Raw genomic sequence first — 17,733 nt, 5'->3', positions numbered from 1 at the left:
AACAGTGACGATCTTGGCTCACCTGTGAGAACTTTAAAACGTATCTACTCCCTCGTCTGAACTCTTCCCGTGCCCCTCTTCCTGCCCTCCATGCCTTCAGTCCCTCATCCATTCCATCCGTAGTAACCAATGTGCAGTTTTGTTTCCTTCTGCCTCTGTTTCCTCTGTCATATACTTTTTATTTTCTGGGCAGGGAATCTCAGCCATTTCCAGAGCAAATTGAGGTTCTCCGGTTTCTCTCTCTGTTCACTGTCCTGGTTCTGCCTTACAAAAGCACAGGAGTTGTGGCAAAGGCAGGCATCCCCTCAGAGGGCGGGGAGGGAGAGGTAAGGAGGGGATAAGACCCAGAATTCTTTCTGAGGGAGAGAAGGGGATGGGACACACTCAGTTACTTTCCATCAGGAGCCTCCTTCATCCATGCTGGTATTTATGCCCTGGCCATGCTCGAGGGAAAATGTGCCTTTTCTTTCCCTCAGACACCCCCTCCCAGCCTCTTTTCATTCCCAACTGTGTGGCTGTTTTTTGAAGCAATCGGTAACAGTTTTCTTTTAAATAAACAATAACAGGTGGTACATTATAATCTGCAAAATGCCTTCAAGTACTTGGGCTGTTTTAATCCTCTTTGTAGGCATGGATGTGGGCACCGTGCTTATTCATTCTCTCATGGCTCTCTCCTGCCCCTTCTTCCACCCCCCTTCCTCCTCCTCCTTTTACCTTCCTCTCCCCTTCCTCTTTCCTTCCTTCCCCTCTTCTTTCTTCTTCCTCTGCCCTTTCTCCCTCCTTAATCTTCTGCCCTCCCCACTTTCTCTCTCTTCAGCAGGACCTGGGAGCGCCCGCTGCGCCCAGTCTCCAGAGATGTCATCGTCCGCTGGTTTAAGGAGGAGCAGCTGCCTCGCGGAGCTGGCTTCGAGAGGAATACCAAGTTCATCGCCCCCTGGTTCCATGGTAGGACCATTTTTCTGGGCCCTGTGCCAGATGATTTCCACATCCTTGCCTCTCTCTGGGGTTGGGGAGGGGTGCTGAAGGACTGTTATAATCAGGGGACAGAGGACTTCATGCAATCTCCATTCTGCCCCCGATATCTCCCAGCGGGAGTCCAGGAGGCTGCAGGCCCCAGGGATGCTGAACGAGCACTCCCAGTTCTTCTGGGAAGGGATGACCATGGCTCTTGCCCACTGCCGTCACCTCGCAGCCTCCGTAGCCATCAAGGGCTCCTCAGAGGCATCTTCTTTGTGGTCATAAGACAGTGAGCCCTGAGAGTTGCATGAGTTCCTGGTGTGTAGGACCCCCATCCCCGGATCCTGGCCACAGCCTGTCACACTATAGGCTCCAGATACGTGCTTGTTGATTAGATGACAGATGGCTGAATGAAGAGGTCAGCATCACCTAAACATAGACTATTAGGGCAGGGTGGCTCCCTGAAAGCCCCTCCTTGCCCACCTTATTTCCAAAACTCTGGCCTTTTTTCTGTTCCTCAAACAAGCCATCCTCTTTCCCGTCTCAGACGCTTTGTGCTTGCTGTGGCTCTACTCACGTTTTCTGTTCTTCGGCAGCTCTTTGCATGGCTGACACATTCTCATTTTCCATCTCAAACATCCCCCTCCTCAGAAAGGCCTTTCCTGAACTTTCTTACCTACATCAGCCTTCCCCAGTGTCCCTCAGCTCACCCTGCTCATTTCCTGGAGAGAGTGTGCCCAGTTGGTATTTATCAGATTTTCTTATTGTCTATCCTCCCACCTGAATGTGAGCCTGTGAGGTTAAGGACCTTGTTTATTTTCCCGGTCCCTGGCTTAGTAAGTATCCATGGGAAGAATGGATGAAGGTGGGAAGAAAATGTCTGGGTTGGGATTAGATCCCACGCTTTCCGGTTCCAAAGAACAGCCCTTGCTTCTCTGCATTGAAAATCTAGAGCCACACATGTGAGGGTCAGGCTAGCCTTCCCAGCCGGTCTTAGGCTTGGTGAGGTCAGGGACCTTATGTCTTAGGCATCTCTGTATTCAACCCACACCCCTGCCTCTCCCCCAGGGACCAAGTACAGAAATACCTCCAAGACGAGCTCGCCACCTTCCCCTGTTGCCACTGCTGTTGAGCTCTCCAACCCAGTGAATAGCATCCATGTCACGTAGGTCAGATTGGATATGCCTCGGTCACAAATGCTTCTGAAGTCTCAGTGACCCCCACCAGTCAAGGTTTATTTCTTACCCATGTTACATGCCCTTTAGGAGTTGGTTACAGACTTTAGTCTGGGCCTCAGCCTGAAGGAGCTGCCTCTATTGAAAATGCTGATGGTCGGTCGGGTGCGGTGGCTCATGCCTGTAATCCTAGCACTTTGGGAGGCTGAGGCGGGAGGATCACTTGAGGTCAGGAGTTTGAAACCAGCCTGGGTAACGTGGTGAAACCTTATCTCTACTAAAATATAAAAAAAATTAGCTGGGCGTGGTGGCAGACCCCTGTAATCCCAGGTACTCAGGAGGCTGAGGCAGGAGAATTGCTTGAATCTGGGAGGCAGAGGTTGCAGTGAGCCGAGATTGCAACATTGCACTCCAGCCTGGGCAATAAGAGTGAGACTCCGTCTCAAAAAAAAAAAAAAAAGGAAAAAAGAAAACGGTGATGATCTCACGACAGAGGGAAATGAGGGACTTGGAGAACCACACATTGGCTCCTAAAGCTTTTGTAGGGCACTGACGTGAGGTTGTCGCTCACATTCTGTTAGCCAGAGCCAAAGTGGCGTCCGTGTTACAGTGGATAGTTTTGAAGGATAATCTAGTCTGTTGTGACCACCGTCCACTTTGAGACCTCTTTCTTCTCCCAGGTCACCACACATCTGGAAGAAGGTTGGACTGGCTCTTTAGGGCTCAGAGAGAAGACAGCACTCATGGCTGACTGAGCCGTGTGTCCCTGGAGCTGGTGCTGGGGATTCTCTGCCTCTCCCTTCTATCCCAGTTATGTGTCCCTGTAGCCCCGGTAGAGCTTCCATTTAAGTCACCACTGTGCTTTTTATTCAGACGTTACTATGGTCACGGAAGAGCAGCACTGGCATCTTAGGGAGCTGCGGAGTGTCACTCAGGAGTGGCACGTGGGTGAGGGTGGGCAGCTGTGCCGGGTGCTCCAACTGCCTTTGGTAGCCAGTGGAGAAGGTACGACCGAGGTGCTCAAATTTATTTTTAGCTTTGTTTTCTTCTTTGACTTTTTTTTTTTTTAAGGTAACTTTTATGTTGTCACAGAACCAACAGAACCAAGATTTAAGTCTCATAATTTATGTAGCTAATTTCATGTTCTTCTGACAGTTCTACCATAAAGCGTGCAGAAAAGTTGCTGTTACACAGGCTGGAGCTATTTGGTGACAGAATTTTCATTGATCTGTGACAGAAGGAAAGAAAAAGGCTCACATATGGAGGGTGGCCAAGTAACTTTGCTTAGAAAGGATTGTGTCATATTCTAAGATTATATCCTTTCCTCAGTTTTAGTGTTAAAATGTCCTATCTTTTATGAATTGATGGTGATAGTAAGTCATGGTTAATTTTATATATTGCCTTTGCTTGAAAAAGCAAAAAGTTAGCAACCCAGGACCTCCCCCACCGCTGCTTTTTTTTTTTTTTTTTTTCCAACTTTACTCACTCGTAAAATCCCGAAGTCTGGAACAGTGAGTGTGTTCCAACTTCTCTTTCAATATAGGAATTCCCTGATGGAGGGGTTAGGAGTTCCTCTGTACCAATTCCTACAGGGGCAGGTGGCCTGCACCAGTCTAATTGTTAAGGAGTTTTTGCTGCAAGTTGGCAGGGGACCTGGCTCTCGCTGGGCTTGGTTGGGCATCTCAGCTGGGGCATCTCTGTACCATGGAACTCTTACGCTCTTCCTGGGACCAGTGGGCCAGCTCAGGCGTGCTCTTCTCATGGTGACAGGACAGACATCAGAGAGCAATTGGAAGCATGCCAGGCTCTTGAGCCCTAGTCTTAGAGCCAGGACCTTGTCGCTTTGCCTTAATACCTCACAGAACTGAGGAATGGGAAAATATATTCTGTCTTTTTCTTACAAGGAACTGCAGAGTCCTATGTCAAAGGGTGTGGCAACAGGGAGGGAAGAAGAATTTGAGCCAATAATGTAATCTGTCAGAATCCCAATACAAGTCTTTTCTTTCCTGGATAGAAGAGTCTTAGTTAATTTAGTTAGATTTCAGATGCAGGTTAAACATGACTACTCGGATGATTTCCTTCCCTTTCCTCAAACACATGTGGATTTGTGCCAGTGTTATCCAAACAGCAAGTAGACAGAGAATCTGAAGATATGGGGTCCATTCTAGAACTTAGCAGCTCTGTGTCCTTGGATGTGTCCTTTAAATTCCCCATCTGTGAAACTGGCGTTGTAACATCTACTTCACAGGACACTTAGGAAGACTGAGCCAACAGCAGTGCTTTGTCCACCATAAAAAGCCACGCCAGTGTGTTTCCTGATGTTTCCTGGGGTCTGGGGTCAACCACCAGAGGCTCTACCTCCTTTGGGAAATCAGGTTTGGGGAAATGGGCTCAGAGGGCAGAGTGAGAGGGCACCGGCAACAGGCTTTTCTCTGGGACCACAGGGTTCTAGGTAAAGTCTCCTGGGTTACAAAGAGTGATGGTAACTCCTTGTTTCTCCTTTGTTCATTGTTATGTTCCAGGAATTGTGAGAGAGATTTGTAGTTATAACTACTTGCGAGAAGTGCCAGTACATACAAGCTTGGCTTTGGGGGAAAAAAATCTATTTTCGAAATTTGACATGTATCTACAATTATTAAGAATGTTTTCTGTCAGAACATTGGCTCAGTCAGAACCCATTTCTCTTCCTGAGCTTTACTTCTACAAAAACAGTCACAATGTGGTCTATGATTTATTGTCTGGGCGACAACCTATTGGCTGCCTTGCTGCTTGCCCTTAGGAAGGCTTGGCACAGAATGGGACTACCCGGTGGGTGATGTCGTTGGCATTGGTAAATTATCTCCATGTGACCCTGCTCAGGTGCTGGGAGTAGATCTCACATGTGGCCTCACCTGGGCTTGGGTGGGCCTTTGGCTATCCTCTGTGGGGTGTTAGTGGCATGCTTCTTCACGAGCAAGCACAAAGGGGGGACCCCACCTGGGAGGAGGCACTCCCTAGCCATGTAGACAGTTCAGGGATCCCAGCAGTGATGGGCAGCTTTCCTGTGAGATGCGAGAGTTCCAAAGTAGAATGGACACTTCTTCCCACCTGCTTCCACTGCGACCTCAGAATCTATTCAGAGAAGAATGCTGAAGGTCACAGAGCTGCTGGGGTCTAGAATGGGCCCCACATCTTCAGACTCGTCCGGATTGCTGTTCGGATGACAGCACACAAACAAAACATTGCTGTGTTTGAGGGAAGGGAAGGAAATATAAATCACAGAAGTCATTTTAATGATTACTTCGGGAATGTTTATCTTGGAAAGGAGAAGCTGTGGGGAGGAATGGGTAGAGGAACAGAACCACCCGCTCAGTCTCTGGAGCTCTGTGTTGAGAAAGGGGGATTACTGAGAAGGTCAGAACTGGGCTCTAGGTGTGTGAGGTTGTTTTTGTGTTGCTGTAAACAAATACCCGAGGCTGGGTAATGTATAAAGAAAGGTGGTTTAATGGACTCACAGTTCTGCAGGCTGCACAGGAAGTAGCACCGGCATCTGCTTGGCTTCTGGGGAGGCCTCAGGGAGCTTTTACTCATGGCAGAAGGCGAAGCTGGAGCAGGCACGTCACGTGGCAAGAGTGGGAGGAAGGTGGGTAGTGGTAGGGGCCACACACTTTTAAACAACCGCATCTCATGAGAACTCACTCACTGTGGTCAGGACTGCACCAGGCCATGAGGAATCTGCCCCCATGACCCAAACATCTCTCACCAGGCCCCACCTCCAACACTGGGGATCACGTTTCAACATGAGATTTGCGGGGGACAGGTATCCAAACCATATCACTGGGGATGGATGGGGATTCTGAAGAAACACATTTCACTTTAGTAGAAGAAAGAACATTTTTGATGGCTGCAGCTTGCTATTGGGCAGTCTTGATGGGGACTGCCCCCAGAATGGGGAGTGGAGGGCCTTTATACCCTCTGCTCCTGGCCTCTGCCATGCAGTGTGGTTCTAAGGGCAAACACTGCTGACATTGCTCCACGACTGCTGGCCCTGCCCCTGCCAAGCCACTGAAGTTTGCTCAGGTTGTCATGAACGTTGGAAAGGTTGGCCAGGGCCTGGGGCTGGCCACAGGGTGGGTGCCTGGGAGTCTGTGGACTGAGGACTGAGGATATTCTCCACCCTGTGACTGTCGGACTTCACCTTGCTCATTTCTCTGTTGATGTGTTCATGGTGTAGAAACTGAGGTGTAAGCAATGGTGATCCCCTCCTGGATAATCCTCCCAGGAGCCCTGTGGATGAGGGGCAAACCCACTGGCTGTCCTGCAGGGAGGCAGCCCCCAGAGAGGTGGAAAGGACTGTGTCCTGGGAGGCAGTAGCTGAGTGGGAATGGAGTTGGGGGCTTGGCCCCTCTGACTGCATGCACTGGGAGGGAGGTCACCTCTCTGAGCTGCACGGAGTACGAAGGGGTTGGACAGGCTGGCTGCTGCTGACCTTTGCCATCCTCGGGCATGATGCTGCCACGCAGTCCTGCATCCCATGGCACTGCCAATTACTGCATGAGCTGGTCGTGGTTAGCCCTTCACAGGTGACCCCACTGAGGACCAGAGAGCTTGAGAAACTATCCCACATTTGTCCAGCAGTCAGCAGGGAAGCTGGGATGAGAAACAGGGTTTCTGGCTCTTAGTTTTACCTATTCCATTCTGGCTGTGTCTTTGCATATACTGCCATCCAGGGATGGAAACTGGGATGGAAAAGTGCCCTCTGTGCATTTACAATCCCTTACTATATATTTGGTGAACTTCTTTTAGGCTCGGCCTGGGTTCTTTATTTTAAATCTCACCTCTCCTCATTCCTGACCTTGGCAATCAGAGCTGGCACTGGTTTCCTGACCCAGCTTGAGGGAAAATCTGGGAATGCCCTATTTGGTCTTTGGGATTACTCCCAGGAACTAGAATTTCTGGAGCTAAGAGGGAGAGAGTGTGCCAGTCCAAACCCCTGTTCTTGGCTTCTAGGATTAGTGGGAAGACAGGAAATGCTGGTGAAGATTTGGAATCTGTTGAGAGGTGGGAGTTAAGATAGAGTTTTCGGGATCTTGGCAGTGTGGACTCAGGCACTAAAATTCACGTTTAGCAAGGAATTGCTGAAGACACCAGGAGTGGAGAAAATAATAACACCCAGTTATTATTTTGTGGTGTTGTGAGGATTAAATGTATCAACATTTTTAAGTGTTTAGAACATGGTGTCATGCAATAAATGCTTTGGTTTGTTATATGGAATAGACAAACGTGGCACATCAGGAACCGAGGCACATGCAAGGTCGTTCATCTCTTTATGGCATACAAAGTTATGTCACTGCTAAAACTCAGAAATAAAGAAAAAGACCTGTGCACAAAAGAAAGATGACAATGATTTAGCCTTCCAAAAAACAGTGCAAGTCTGAATTTTCTTCTATTATGAGTATGATACCCATCTTGAAACATTTTTAAAAAGTCATTAGGTGTAACGCAGGGGCCATTTGGAAGGTTGGTTAGCATGTCACAATCCATCATGGCAAGCGAGATTGCTAATTTTCCTCTCTTGGGCAGAATTTAGAATGGAAATTTTCTACCAACTCTGATCTCAAATGCAAAACTTTCTAGAGGAGAAGAAAAAGTAGGTCAGCTGACCCACTTTTCTGTTAAGTTCTTGCTTTAGCGGTTCCAACTAAAAAATAAAGGAATATTTTCCTTCCTTTTTTTTCAAGTGTGTGCTGGCTATCTAGTCTCAAGAAGAGACTACAAAGAAGAATGAAGCTATTTTTGCTTTAGGAAAGCGTAGATTGTAATGGCGTTCCTGAGATTTTAACCCTTTCCTATCAGCTGTCTGTAGTTCCAGTGTCCACTCTGCTTCCAAGCCCCATATCCTGTATGGGGCTGTGTCTGTCTGGTCCACGAAAGTACCTTTTGGATCAGTGGCATCCCTGGGCAGAGGACATCGGACTTTTTACTTCTTGTCAGGTGTACATTGACTGGTATCTATGGGATGTGGTGGTTAGCCTCACCTGTGGGATCACACTGGCTTTTTGTGTTTTAACTAGTAATTTGGGAACACTTACTTTGCACTGGCCTTGTGTCAAGTAAACCTTGAACATCCAGTATTCCACTTACTTCCCAAACAACTCTCTGGACTGGGTAACAATGGTGGCCATTATGTACATAGTGCTTACAGTATGCTGACGCTCTTCTAAACATTTCTCACATGTTCATTTATTTAATCCTATGTGACATCACCAGGCACTTGCTACTAGCATTAGCCCCATTTCACAAATGAGGAAGCTGAGGCACAGAGAGGTGAAGTCAGTTGCCCATGGTTATGTTTATAGTAAGTGGGGGAGGTGGGATTCAAACCCAGGTGATCTGGGTTCAGAATCCATGCTCTTACCCGTGATGCAGTGCAGCCTTGCTGCCATCTCACAGCTGAGGGGAAGGTTCAGTAGCTGTTCCAGGGCACACGGTGCTCTGGGGAATCAGTTCTTTTTTAGTCCAGGCGGTCTCCTTGAGGATGGAGAGGTGGCCATTTTTTTTAGGAGGTGCCCAGCTGTCTCTGGGCTGTGGAGCCAACACTGCCCTGCCTTACTGCTAACCAGGAAAGTGTCTGCTCCTCCTGAGGCCGGTGCCACCCTCATAGAATTGCTGAAGAGTGCCATCTGAGTTCCTATACAGTCTGCAAAGTCCTTATGCAATAATTAGGGCAAAACAGGGAATTGAGTGTTTCAGATTGTTGTTACCTAGACAGGGGCAAGAGAAGGCAGACTCACTGAGTAAAGGCATGTAAATAATTTGTTGATTATTACTGTCAAGCTTGTGTTGAGTGCTAAGTACAGGGTGTGTGGTAATGAACAAAACTGATGCCTTCCCTACCCTCATGGAACTCACATTCACTTGTGAGAAACAACAACAAAAAATTCAAACTGATGTAACCTGAAAGGGAATTTTCAGCTCATAAGACGGAAAAACCCACAGATAGGTCTAGCTTCAGGCTTTGCTTGATCCAGGGAGCTTAGGCTTTTCGGCAACCAGCCTCTCCCCATCTCTCAGCTCTGTTGTTTTCTATGTTGTTTTCATTCCCAAGCCTGAGGTTGCATGCCTGCATTCTCCCAGGCTCAAATCCAGCAGAAGAAAGGGACTGCTTCTGTCTCAACAGCCCCAGTACTAGTCCCAATAGTCTGCCTTGTTGGGTCTGGGTTGGTCACATGTTCACTTCTGGACCAATCACTGTGGTCAGGCAGGTGATCTGCCTTGATTAGCTAGCCCTGGGTCGTATGGTCATGCCTAGAGTAGGTAGATGGAGAACACCCTATTGGAACTGCATAGACTGAGAGTATGTGGCTTCCCAAAAGGTCACAGTTCCCTTGCCAGAAGACAGCCACTGAATGATACTGGGCAGGCAAGACCAATCTATGTCCACCACAGAGGGAAAAATTACCTGGCTTCTGTTCTAGCGAAGCTGTCAGTCTAGTCAGTGAGACTGACATTAAACAATCATGCCATCAATTTATACATCCAATGGAGGTCAGTATTATACAGGATCTTGCTGTAGCCAGTTTCAGAAGTCATTTTCCTGGGTGATACCATTCTCTCATGAACAGCAGCATTGGTGATTAGAACCTGGCGGGTCAGCTTGGAGCAGACATTCATAGGCATGGATATTGCCTCTTGTGCATAAATATATCTGGGACCAAGAAGCTCGTCTAGTGAAACCCTTGTCTCCGCAGTTAGCCATGGTTAAATTTCATTTGGCGTTATAAAAAAATGAAGGCATTTGAGCTCATTCATCATAATCTCTGTGGCTTTAGGACGCTTTGAGATACTGTTGAGAATGAAGAGCTTAATAATTCCAGCCTCCTTAATGATATCGTCTGGAAAGTATGGCGGTAAGAAAGGAAAGTCACAAAAATGAATGAGAAATAGCTAAGTGGTAATGGAGGTGTTGTCAGCCATTGAGGTGTAGCTGCGGTGAAAGCTTTAAGAAATATGCACGTGAGATAAATTGAGATCCATAAAAAGTGAAACGTCGTGGCTGGCCTGCCTGCATTTCTTTCTTTTGAGGGTGAAGTCCTAACTGAGAAATAAAAAGAGCTCATTTGGTTACTCAGGTTCAATTCTGAGCTAATAATTTCAGGGAATGGAATGGAGGTGGAGGGGCTGGGGACAGAATTCTGGGTTGGCTTTGAGGATTTGCTAACTTATGGATTTATGGCTCTATTATTGCAGAGTGTTTTCTGAAAGTATACTTACAATGCCTTTCCTTTTCCAGGGTGCTGCTGATTAGTGCTGATGAAGTAAATATTGTAATAGTGAACGTGAAGTTGTTGGCGCTCTCTGAGAACGTCTGTATGGAATCCAGGGAGACAAATAGGGGAGGTGTCAGGAAAGATGCACCGGGATTTGTGCTCAGGGCACAGTAAAAGAGGAGTTAGGCGCTGATGGGGCCACCGGGGCTGCAGTGGCCTGCCTGTGATAGTCAGTGCTGGCACAGGAAGGGTGAAAGCAAGCCTGGACTTGTCAGGCCAGTGTTCCTCTGCTCTTCTGCATTCCCTGCCTTCTCATCTTTACTCACTGCAACCTGTAACCATGGGAGAGAGGGTAGCTACCCTGAAGGATCTCTGTCCCTGTGTCATAGCCCTGTCCTATTCTGTAGAGGCCCAACTGGGAGTGCTATGGTCAGTATGGCAGCCTCAGGTGCTTGGGCCCGGGGGAGCTCTGGACACCTGCAGATGGGCCCAAATGCGTCTCTCCTGAAGTCTCCATCGAGGCCCCCAATCTAAATGCTGGGCTTCTGCCTCATTTCCCTTAATTATAAGTCTGTTCACTTCTGCCACTGACTTTGGACTTTGTGGCTTAGGCCAAGGCCTGGCTGCAGCAGCCACTGTGGTCCTATCATCCATTATCCACCTGAGATTGTTTCACTTAATATGGCCAATAACTGTGGGTGATACTAATGCAATTCCATCTGACTGCTTAAGAGAGGTTTACGTGTTCAAGATCAGGCCGTAGTGGCAGAGAGATGATTGGAAACTGCTTTGTTTGGCTTTAGCACCAGCTTTCAACAGGATAGTATACTTCATCTCTTAGTCCTTGGGGATGGATTTACCCAAACTGAAAAGACCCTGTCCTGGAGTCTGGGCACACTTCTGTTTTGCAGATGTTTGCAGCCACTCCTTACCTTCCACATCAGGCTTCTTTGGGCATTGCTTCTTGAACTGTGGTCAGTCTTAAAATTGGTCAGGGCTTGGAAGTGCTATCTTGGCTCATCCAAAACAGCAGTCTGCTGAGAGACTTCAGTAGGCTTTGTGGCAGGAGCAGGTTATACAAATCCACACCTTGCCCACACATTCTCCAGGACATCGTGTATGGAAGGCTGATATCGTTGGGCTCTGTGTTCCCACCCAAATCTCATGTTGAATTGTAATTCCCAGTGTTGGGAGAGGGACCTGGTAGAAGGTGATTGGATCATGGGGATGGTTCCCCCTTGCTGTTCTCATGATAATGAGCGAGTTCTCATGAGATCTGGTTGTTTAAAAATGTGTGGCATCTTCGTTTTCACTCTCTCCTGCCCCCATGTGAGATGTGCTTGCTTCCCCTTCACCCTTCCGCCATGATTGTAAGTTTCCTGAGGCCTCCCAGCTGTGAAGGTCATGGAAAATGGCCATGCTTCCTGTACAGCCTGTGGAATTGTGAGTCAATTAAACCTCTTTTCTTCATAAGTTACCCATTCTCAGGTAGTCTTTATAGTAGTGTGAGAATGGATCAGTACAAAGGCTCTGGATGTGGAATCTGGATGTGGGTATGGGGAGGACAGGTTGCTTACAGTCTAATAAGAGTACAAGCCTTGTGAATATGACTGACTTAAAAAAAAAAGGCTGCACCCCATCCCAGCTCTGCCATTTATTAGCTACGAGACCTTGGCAAGTAACTCAATCTCTCTTAGCCTTATTTTCCACTTTACAAAAATGGGGAGAATGAAAGTATCTATCTCAAAGGATTGTTATGAGGATTGAGTGAGCTAGTGCTTATCACACTCTCAGCACAGTGGTTAACATAATGCTAGGATTCCATAAATGCTAGTTATCAGATTGTAATTTTAATTACTGAGTGATTTATTCAACACTCTTTATTAAAGGTCTACGTTCCAGACACTGTTCTAGACATGAAAATGTAGTAGGGGAAAAAAACCCCACAAAATTCTTGTTCTCATAGATCTTGTGTTTGCAAAATTTTGATAATTTTAAAATAAACTCTTATGGAAGCCATGTTTCTTGCATAAATTATACCACACACTATAGTTTTCTTGTTCTACAACTTTTCTTTTTATTCAGTTGTCAATCTATTAAAGAGATTTCTGGTCATGTCCATGTAAGTGATTCTCAACAGGGTGACTGTGCTACCAGGGGACATTTGACAGTACCTGAGGACACATTTGATTATCATAACCGGGACGTGCTTTTGGCATCTAGTGGGTAAAGGCCAGAAATGCTGCTAAACATCCTGCAGTGCACAAGGCAGCCCCCGGGACAGGCAAAATGTCAGCAGTGTTGGGAAACTATGTCTGTATTTTTATCTACATCTCCCTCAGACTTAAATTTTTTTCTAGGAGGAAGTGCAACAGATGGAGCTTCTTATTTACTTGTTTTTATAAGTGATCTCATCTTACTTTGGACCTACATTTCCTGTTGATGACTAAAAATAAATAACTTAAAATTTCCAATTAAAGATAATCCTATGTCTGGTGTAAGAGTCTCAGTTTAACTGTGGTTTTCTAGCAAATATTCAATCATTTTAAGCTCAGCGTCCTGCTTCTCCTTGCTTGATGGGTCTCTCCAATGTCATTTCCCTTCGTCAAATGTTGTCTGGGTACAGGGAAAGCTCACAGCCTTGGGAGGATGCCAAAGAAAGGCCCTGGTCAGTGGCTCATCTCTGAGCTGTGTCCTGTTTTAGCACATCTACTGCTGATGGTCCACAGCTGGTGGAAGGATGGTCTGATCTCCAGTACAGCGGGGGTCTGAGGGTCCCCTTCTCTGCACTAATCATCCCCTAAACATTACCTGACCCTACCTTGACTCCTCCTGGGGTCTCTTTGCTATATAGCTGGGATTACAGGCACGCACCACGAGGCCTGGCTAATTTTTGTATTTTTAGTAGAGACGGGGTTTCACCATGTTGGTCAGGCTGGTCTCAATCTCCTGACCTCGTAATCTGCCCACCTCAGCCTCCCAAAGTGCTGGGATTACAGGTGTGAGCCACTGCACCCAGCCGAGTCTTGCCTCTTTTCTTGGTGGCCCCTTGGGGAGCTGGACCGTTTAAATTATTTCTACCTCTTAAGAAGTCCTAAGTGCTGAGAGTTGAGTTTATTGGCCATCTCTCCCCTGCCCACACCCATGGCTTATTATCGTCAGAAGACACAGGCTGTTCCTTATTAATTTACTTATTCTCCTTCATTTTCATTCCCTTTCCTCTCTAATAAGCAGCCATTCCGATAGGCTTCATGTGTATCCGTTGAAAGGGTTCTTACATATGCATTGTGTATATATCACCCACAGGGAAGTTGTTCTGCTCCTTTCTTTTTCACATGATGATGATGGATGTGATTTGACCTTGATGTTTTCTGTGGCTAATTTTTACATGAAATTAGTTTTCTTGAGTTTTTCCAGTAAAACGAGGGCCAGGGAAGCATTTTTAACTCCATGGTGCTGCTGCTTCTGTTGTTTTTATGTGGTGTTCACAAATAGGGCAGCTTGCTTTCTGGAGTCTCCAGGCTCTGTCCCTTCCCCATGGGTCTAAACTTTTTCTTTCCTCTATTTGCCTGTATTTTGCTCAATTTGGATTTCACTCACAGTGGTGGCAGGTGGCCCTAGGGGGTCTCACGGTGGGCCCCTTGCACTCACCCAGGGTTGGGGAGGGCAGAACTCTTCCGAGTTTTCGCAGCTACTCTCAGTTGGTCTCCTGCTTTCCAGTGAATTCTGTTGACTGCTTTTGGATCCATTAGCCACCCTTGTTGTTTATTTCTTCTTTCTCCTGGGTAGACACTGGTATCATGAAGGTCTTGTGTTAGTGGTTTATTCCCACCACCATTATTATTTGGGGTTTTCTCAGCCCATTTGAGCTGTTATAGCAAAATACCTGAGACTGGATAATTTATTTTATTTATTTATGTTTATTTATTTTTGAGATGGAGTCTCACTCTGTCGCCCAGGTTGGAGTGCAGTGGCGTGATCTCATGTCACTGCAACCTCCATCTCCCGGGTTCAAGTGATTCTCCTGCCTCAGCCTCTCGAGTAGCTGGGATTACAGGCATGTGCCACCACACCCAGCTAATTTTTGTATTTTTAGTAGAGACGCGTTTTTGCCATGTTGGCCAGGCTGGTGTCGAATTCCTGACTTCAGGCAATCCGCCTGCCTCAGCCTCCCAGAGTGTTGGGATTATAGGCGTGAGCCGCCACGCCAACTGGATAATTTATAAAGGACAGAAATTTATTGCCTTACAGTTCTGGAGGCTGGAAAGTCCAAGATCAAGGCTTAGGCAGGTTTGGTATCTCTGAGGGCTCAGTCCCCACTTCAAAGATGGCACCTTGAATGCTGTGTTCCCTTACCACATAAAGGTAGAAGAGAATGAACCTCCTCCTTCATAAGGGGTCTAATTCCATCTATGAGGCCTCCACCCTCACCACTTAATCATCTCCTAAAGACCCCTTCTGTTAATACCATCGCATTGGTGATTAAATGTCAACATACGAATTTTGATGGACATAGACCATAGCAAGGCTCATGAGGATACCACATGACTAGTTTTGTTGTAAACCTAGTCCATGGACTTCGGGTTTTGTTCTTTAGTTGCACTGCCTGTTCTTATTTGGAGATTTGGAGAGATTTTAAAATGATGTTGCTGCCCCTGCAGATATCTTTGCAGAATCTACTCCCCTTACCCCATACTTACCTATGTTTACATGAACAGTGAGGTGCTTTAAATATCATTTGTGTTTCCTTATCTCACTAAGCACCATACAGTTAGACGCATACTGTGTGTGGCTCTGTTATTTCCAACTGCTGCACAGTACTCCACTGGGTGTATCGGCCTAATTTCACTGATTGACTCCCCAAGTCATAGATACTCAGATTGCCCACAATTAATCATTGAGTTCCTTTCACTGGATCCTTATGAACTTGTGCAGTATCTTTCAGCAGTGGAGCTGTTGGGCTGGAGGGTGCATGTGCACTTTATTTAACTAGGCGGGGCTGATGGCTCTCTGGAAGGCTGATCTAGTTTCCACTCCTCCAGCCATATATGAGGGTTGCTCTACCTGTATGCTCCAAATCCCACACTAGAATGTGGTAGAACTCCTGATCCCCACCATTCCTCACTGGAACTTGGTGAGGCTGGGAATCACCATCCTTAGACCTCTCTCTACACATACCATTTCTGTTTAGCTGTGGCTACATTATGCAGGCACAGGGTAACTGATAGACTCTCCAACAGAAACTGGGGTACAGGACATCCTGCTTTCAGCTACCTTCTCAGACTCTCTGGCGTGTGGGTTGCCAAAGAGGGATTAAGGACAGTTCCTCCAGTTCTTCTGTACCTCTTCCCAACTGTAGTCTAGAAAAAGCTCTTTCCTTCTCTTTCCTGTCTGGCAGGGACTTTCATAGGACCTATCCTATATCCCCTCTAGAATAGGTCTATAAAACTCTATGTTCAGATCTCCAAGTATTGCTCTGAATATAGAGGGAGTTTCTAGAATGTGAGAGTCACTTTTTATATTTCTGCCATTCCTGGCTTGCAAGACTACTGACTTTCTAGCCCAGAGTCTCAAATCTGGCTACATATTAGAATCAACTGAGAATATTTTCAGCCATACCACTGCTTGATGTAGCCCAAATAAATTAACCAAACTCGCTCTAGGTGGGACCTGGGCATCAGCCAAGGCTGAGAACCATACTTCAGGGACACAAGACAGCCAGCATGGAAATTGAAAACTCATTAGTGACTCTGTTGTTGTTCTAGGTGGTAACCTGCCCTGCCTCCAAAGGACATTGACCAATTTTGAATGAATGCTATAGCAGTAATGTGTGAGAAGCTGCAGAGCAACAATATTAAGTTATTTTTAATATTAAATATTGAATATTTACCATATATATATACACATATGTGAAGGGCATAAATAAAGCTTAAGTGGGAATAGCACCAAATCCTAAATCCCTCACCTGTGTGCTTCTCTCCATTGTAACCTTCTCTCTTTAACAGATACGATGCCTATGCTGAATATTTTGTCCATTATTTCTTTGCTTCATTTATTGCTATATATTAATCTCCAAATGTTTAGCATTGTGAGCTTTTCAACCTAATATAAATGGAGTCACAGTGTATTTATTTTTCAGTTATTTGCTTTTTTCATGCTTCATTGAAAACATTTTTTTTCTCCTTCCATTTTTCCACCTCTATTATTTGGAGATTTTACCACTCTCAATGTCTATCTTCCAGTAGTTAATTTAGACGATTTAATATGTACACTTAACAGATTCTAAAGTTAATGTGGTTGTCCCTTGGTTTCTTTGGGGGATTGGTTCCAGGAACACCTGTGGATACCAAGATATGCAGATACTTAAGTTCTTTATGTAAAATGCCATAACATTTGCATATAACGTAGGTGCATCCTCCTACACTTTAAATTATTTATAGATGACTTATAATACCTAATATGATGTAAATGCTATGTAAATAGTTGTTGTAATGTATTCTTTTTATTTGTATTTTTAAAATTGTTTTCTTGTTTTTAATTCATTTTTGGTTTTGAATTTTTTTTTTTTTTTTTTTTTTGAGACAGAGTCTCACTCTGACACCCAGGCTGGAGTGCAGTGGTGTGATCTTGGCTCACTGCAATCTCCACCTCCTGGGTTCAAGCAATTCTCCTGTCTCAGTCTCCTGAGTAGCTGGGACAACAGGCCTGCACCACCACGCCTGGCTAATTTTTGTATTTTTTTTTTAGCAAAGACGGGGTTTCACCATGTTGGCCAGGCTGGTCTCAATCTCCTGACCTCAAGTGATCTGCCCACCTCAGCCTCCCAAAGTGCTGGGATTACAGGTGTAAGCCGCCATGCCCGGCCTGTTTTTGAGTATTTTTGATTTGCACTTGGTTGAATCTGCAGATGCAGAGCCCACAGAAAGGGAGGGCTGACTCTGTGTATCTTTACCCTCTCCCTAAACAGAATTTTGAAACTCCTACTCCCTACTGCTAAGATATCATCTGTATTATGGTTCCATCTTTTTCAAAACCTCAAATTATCCATTATTATTATTGTCTTGTAAGTCAACTTTTTTAGATTGACCTACAGTATCTGTGCTCATCATTTGTTCTGGTATCTTAGATTTTCTATCCAGGATAATTTTTTTTCTTCCTGAACTACATCCTTTAGAATTTCCTTTAGAAATCAACCAGCTCAAATTATTTTCTGAAGTTTTTTTTATTTTTTCCTTTTCTTTGAAAGGTAGTTTCATTAAACACAGTTATTTTTCTCTCAGCATACTGAAACTTTTATTCCATTGTTCTCTGGCTTTTATGGTTGCAACTGAGAAGTCTGCTGTAAGGCTAAT

General features: G+C 45.7%; 1 protein-coding gene across 4 annotated transcripts in view; it reads left to right on the top strand.

Annotated features, from left to right (window-relative positions):
- The window catches only part of SH2D4B (SH2 domain containing 4B), a 79,004-nt gene that overhangs the window by 40,427 nt on the left and 20,844 nt on the right, over positions 1-17,733 (top strand). For 2 of the 4 annotated variants that reach the window (XM_077946453.1, XM_077946451.1), the window contains exon 5: positions 821-945. In XM_077946453.1, the coding sequence (XP_077802579.1) occupies positions 821-945 (125 nt within the window). Of the gene's footprint in view, positions 1-817; positions 946-17,733 lie in introns of all 4 variants that reach the window. The other 2 variants (XM_077946452.1, XM_077946450.1) reach the window with 1 other exon arrangement.

The sequence above is a fragment of the Macaca mulatta genome, chromosome 9, assembly GCF_049350105.2.
Source record: "Macaca mulatta isolate MMU2019108-1 chromosome 9, T2T-MMU8v2.0, whole genome shotgun sequence".
Classification (NCBI taxonomy): Eukaryota; Metazoa; Chordata; class Mammalia; order Primates; family Cercopithecidae; genus Macaca; species Macaca mulatta.
This window is presented reverse-complemented; position numbering and strand designations above follow the sequence as displayed.